This window comes from Orycteropus afer, unplaced genomic scaffold (assembly GCF_000298275.1).
Source record: "Orycteropus afer afer isolate SDZICR_OR568_19922 unplaced genomic scaffold, OryAfe1.0 scaffold00285, whole genome shotgun sequence".
NCBI classification, from domain to species: Eukaryota; Metazoa; Chordata; class Mammalia; order Tubulidentata; family Orycteropodidae; genus Orycteropus; species Orycteropus afer.
The window spans coordinates 74,642-78,456 of NW_006921872.1; the positions used below are offsets into that span (position 1 = coordinate 74,642).

General features: G+C 55.3%; 1 protein-coding gene across 1 annotated transcript in view; it reads right to left on the reverse strand.

Annotated features, from left to right (window-relative positions):
* GALT (galactose-1-phosphate uridylyltransferase) overlaps positions 1 to 2,817 on the reverse strand; it is a 44,127-nt gene extending 41,310 nt beyond the window's left edge. The window contains 13 exon segments of the mRNA XM_042782287.1: positions 32 to 115; positions 117 to 180; positions 498 to 581; positions 677 to 809; positions 1,097 to 1,219; positions 1,376 to 1,432; positions 1,584 to 1,709; positions 1,749 to 1,752; positions 1,829 to 1,877; positions 1,965 to 2,040; positions 2,267 to 2,391; positions 2,394 to 2,435; positions 2,724 to 2,817. Of these exon segments, the coding sequence (XP_042638221.1) occupies positions 32 to 115; positions 117 to 180; positions 498 to 581; positions 677 to 809; positions 1,097 to 1,219; positions 1,376 to 1,432; positions 1,584 to 1,709; positions 1,749 to 1,752; positions 1,829 to 1,877; positions 1,965 to 2,040; positions 2,267 to 2,391; positions 2,394 to 2,435; positions 2,724 to 2,817 (1,061 nt within the window).
* Positions 2,818 to 3,815: the final 998 nt, after the last annotated feature.

Below are 3,815 nucleotides of genomic sequence, written 5' to 3' on the forward strand. Positions count from 1 at the left end.
GGAACCCAGGATGCTCCAAGTCCTGACCTGCTCAGGGGTTAGGTCCCTCTGAGCCTGGGCCAGCATTTCAAAGCCAACCATGAATTTCCGGACAGTGGCAGAGCGCAGGAGTGGGGTAGTAATGAGCATGCAGTTGCCAGTGATCCCAGTCAGCCTTGGCCTCTGATCCTGTGGGAGCCCCTGGCAGAAAGAAGAAGGTACAGATCGCTGGGGGAGCCCGTTCTTAGTTCTTCAGCCAAGCCCCTATGCCCAATCGGGCCAAATACCTGAAAACTACATCTCTCAATGTCCCCTGCACAGAGGAGCCCCTGGCAGTGGAAAGCATGTGGGACACACTTTCACAAAGTTTGCTGCTCCACCCTCGGTCCCACCATTCCTGTTCCTACCTCCCGCAGCAAGAGTTTCAAGGCCTGCTGGGAGTTAGAGTACAATGGTTTAGACCCCAGCAGCTGAGAAATGGTGCTGAGGCTAGATGTAGGTACTCAAAAAAGGCTCACCATGCCAGCCCATGGAGTAGGGAAAGGAAGTTTCAAATAGGTTGTCGTACTTGGTCAAGAGCTTCTTCGTGACAGAGGCTAGAGCTGGAACCAGAGCATGACTCAGTCTGGAGGCCAGATGCTGGCCATGCCAGAGCCACCCTCATCCAGAGCCCTAGAGTCGCAACTGGGAGACTCACCATCATACTCAGAGGAGGTCAGCTCAGGCAGCCGACGCACATGCCAACCGGGCAACAGCAGTGACTGGAAGGGCCACACTGCCCAGAAGGGAACCAGCACTAATCAGTGCTCACTGGTTAGGACCAGACGTTCCTGGGCAGACACAAAGGAGATGAGGGCATCAAGGCTGGGAAGTGGTGGGGTGTCAGCAAATAAATAGGGGAAGCAGAGGAAAAATATACCCACATCAAATAGCTTCTAACCACCTCTGCTACGACCACCCTAGTCTAAGCCACCATCATGTCTCCTTTAAATTATTGTTATGGCCTCCTAGCATGTCTCCCTGCTAGTTCCCTTCCACCTTTCTCCTTCACACACCTCTCTTTGGGGGTGAGAAGGCTAAGGGCTCCTTGGGCATACAGGGCCTGGCTCTCTCCCACCTTCCTGAGCAGTTCCTGGTGGTCATACTCCATTAGCAAAGGTTCTCCATGGTGATTCTGATAGGCCTGCTGAGACTGCTCCTCACGCTGGGCAATATCTGGCAGGAAACTGCTGGCCCACACCTATAAAGGGGCAGGAGCAGAGAAGAACAGTAGGCCTTCACCCCCAAGCCTCCACATAACTGGCATACTTCCTTCGTCCCCTCCCTTAAGGCAGTTCCTCTCCCCAGTACCAGCTATGGCCCAGTCCAGAAACCCCAGAGAGCCTGACATACTTACCTGGCAGTGGGGGTGGGGATTGGAACAGCCCATCATGGCTCCATTGTTATCAAAGATCTAACAAGTAGAGGTAGGGAGCTTTACTAGCCAAAAATACCCCAAGTCAATCACCCCACCATCACACTGCTAATAGAAACAGGAATAACACTCCCCAGAACTAAAGCTGTACCACTCCCTCCCTGCCATCCAGGCTAGGGGCCTCACACACCTGCACCCAAGGGAACTGGGCCCCCAGCTCCTCTGTGACAGAGGCCCATGCATCGCCAACAGCATGGATCTCAGGGACTGACATGAGTGGCAGCGTCATGTCAGACCAGGGGTGGAAGCCCATGACCTCACCAGGTGACAGGATGGAGAGGGATGACAGAGGAACAGGGCTTGGCTGTGCTGGAGGCAGGACTCACCTGCAGTGCTTAGTCCAGGCCCTGGATAGAAGGGAAAATACATAGTTACCAAACTCCTCAGGCAGCCTTTGCTCGGAAAGGGGGGTGATCACTGAGTCCTGAGAGAAAGGGGTATCACTCTCTGCAGAAGCCCCCAAAGAGGCCCAGGCTCCCCCAACCCCTATGAGCAGCTGGGGCCACTTTACCTGGATTGGGGGCATCAGGCTGCAGAGCTGGGAAGTCATTGTCCAACAGGAAGGTGCCCTCATAGTGGGGATTCACCTAGCAGCAAGGAGAGGCTAGAAGCATTTGCTGCCCCACACCACCAGCCATCTGGTGGGCTTCAAGGGCTGACAGACTACCAGAGGGTGGAGAAGGCCCCTTCTGGGGAATAAAAATGCTTACTACGATCTGACCCAGAAGGAGGTCTACAGCCCCTATGAGTGGGGGCAGCTCTAAGGAAGGGCTACTTCTCCTGGCCCACGGGATGTGAGCTTTAAAGGCTTACTTCTCCGTTGGCTCCTGTAGCCCCAGGACACAGAGGGTTGTGGGGTTCATGGCACAGCACTGTCTCCAGAAGTGGGGGCTCCACTTGTCCCTGCCAGGACTGCTTCATGCAGTGAGCTGACACAGCACCCACTCATCTTGCAGTGGGTTGTAGCGAATATGCTGATGCTCTAGGGGCAGATGGTCAAGGACAATCAGCAAAGGCCCAGCCTCCTGCTCTCCCCTGGGTCTCATTCCCTAGCAAGCCACAGAGGCGCCCTCTAGGTCCCACCGGGCTCAGGGGCCAAATGTCCCGGTTTGGACTTTCCCAGTCCAACTGGCCTGCAGCCGCAACACCAGAGTCTCCTTCTCTGTGGGCCTGGCCCCGGGTGGGCGCGCGGACCCTGTGGGTGGAGCGAGAACTTCCTGGGGAAGGGGAGGGCTAGGGCCGCGCCCCAAAGACAATGAGTCCAGACAGCCCTGCAAATACCGCTTTGGCCGGAAGGTTGTTTCCGGGGAGTCCGCCTCTGACGCCTGTTGGCGCTGCTCAGTGCCGGCTCCACTATGTGACATGAAGCCACAGGGCAAATGCCTCTGGAAAGTCAGCCCCGCCACCCCGTTACCCTTCCAGCCCTGGATCCGTCCTGTTCCCGCTGACTGGCCGACCGCCAGCATGTGACTGCCGGGGAGGGCGCCCGATCTCTTGTGGGCGGAGCATTCGACCACAAGGCTCTGTGGGAGAGGGCTACGGTCCTGCCACTCTCCCCTAGGCCGAAGTCTATTTTCAGGAAGAACCTCTGTAAAAGCTGCCTACTGCAGAGTCCCTCAGCGCCTGGACGCTTTTAAGAGTTATTTGCTGCATTCATTCATTCATTTGGTCACATATTCAACCATGTGCCAGGTATCTAGGCTCCCCGTGGGACTCGGGATGTCCGTGTGGCCATGGACACATGCCAGGTGCGGCTTCTGCCTTCTCGCTGCTTACCTTCTAGGGCAGAGCACCTGCGTGGCCCCTGGATCCACAATCACCTCAGTCCTGTGCTCAGCATCTACCTTGGTGGGCAAGGGGGTCTTGATCTTATCTCTCAGAACTTTGGCCTCAGGTGTTACCTGGAGGAATGGATATTTACCATCGCCCTATCCCTTTGCCACCAAAATCAAAATCAAAATACACTGCAGTACAGTCCATTCTGACCATAGCAACCCTATGGGACAGGGCAGAACTACCCGCATAGGGTTTCTAAGGCTGTAAAGGGTTACAGAAGTGATTACCACATCTTTCTCTTATGAGGCTGGTGGCAGGTTTGAACTGCCAACCTTCTGGTTAGCAGTCAAATGCCTTAGGCACTGTGCCACCAGAGCTCCTTCCTCCTTCCCCAACAGGCAGTAAAAATAGGTTTGGAAAAAAGGACTAAGTTAATCACATTCTCCTTCTCCTCCCCCTTCCTCTCCCTCTTCTCTTCCCCTCTCTTTCTCCCTACCCTCCTCCTCCCCTCCCTCCCTCTCTCAGAAACACACACACACAGAGAGAGAGAGAGAGAGAGACCAAAAGCACAGTGGGATGAGTAACA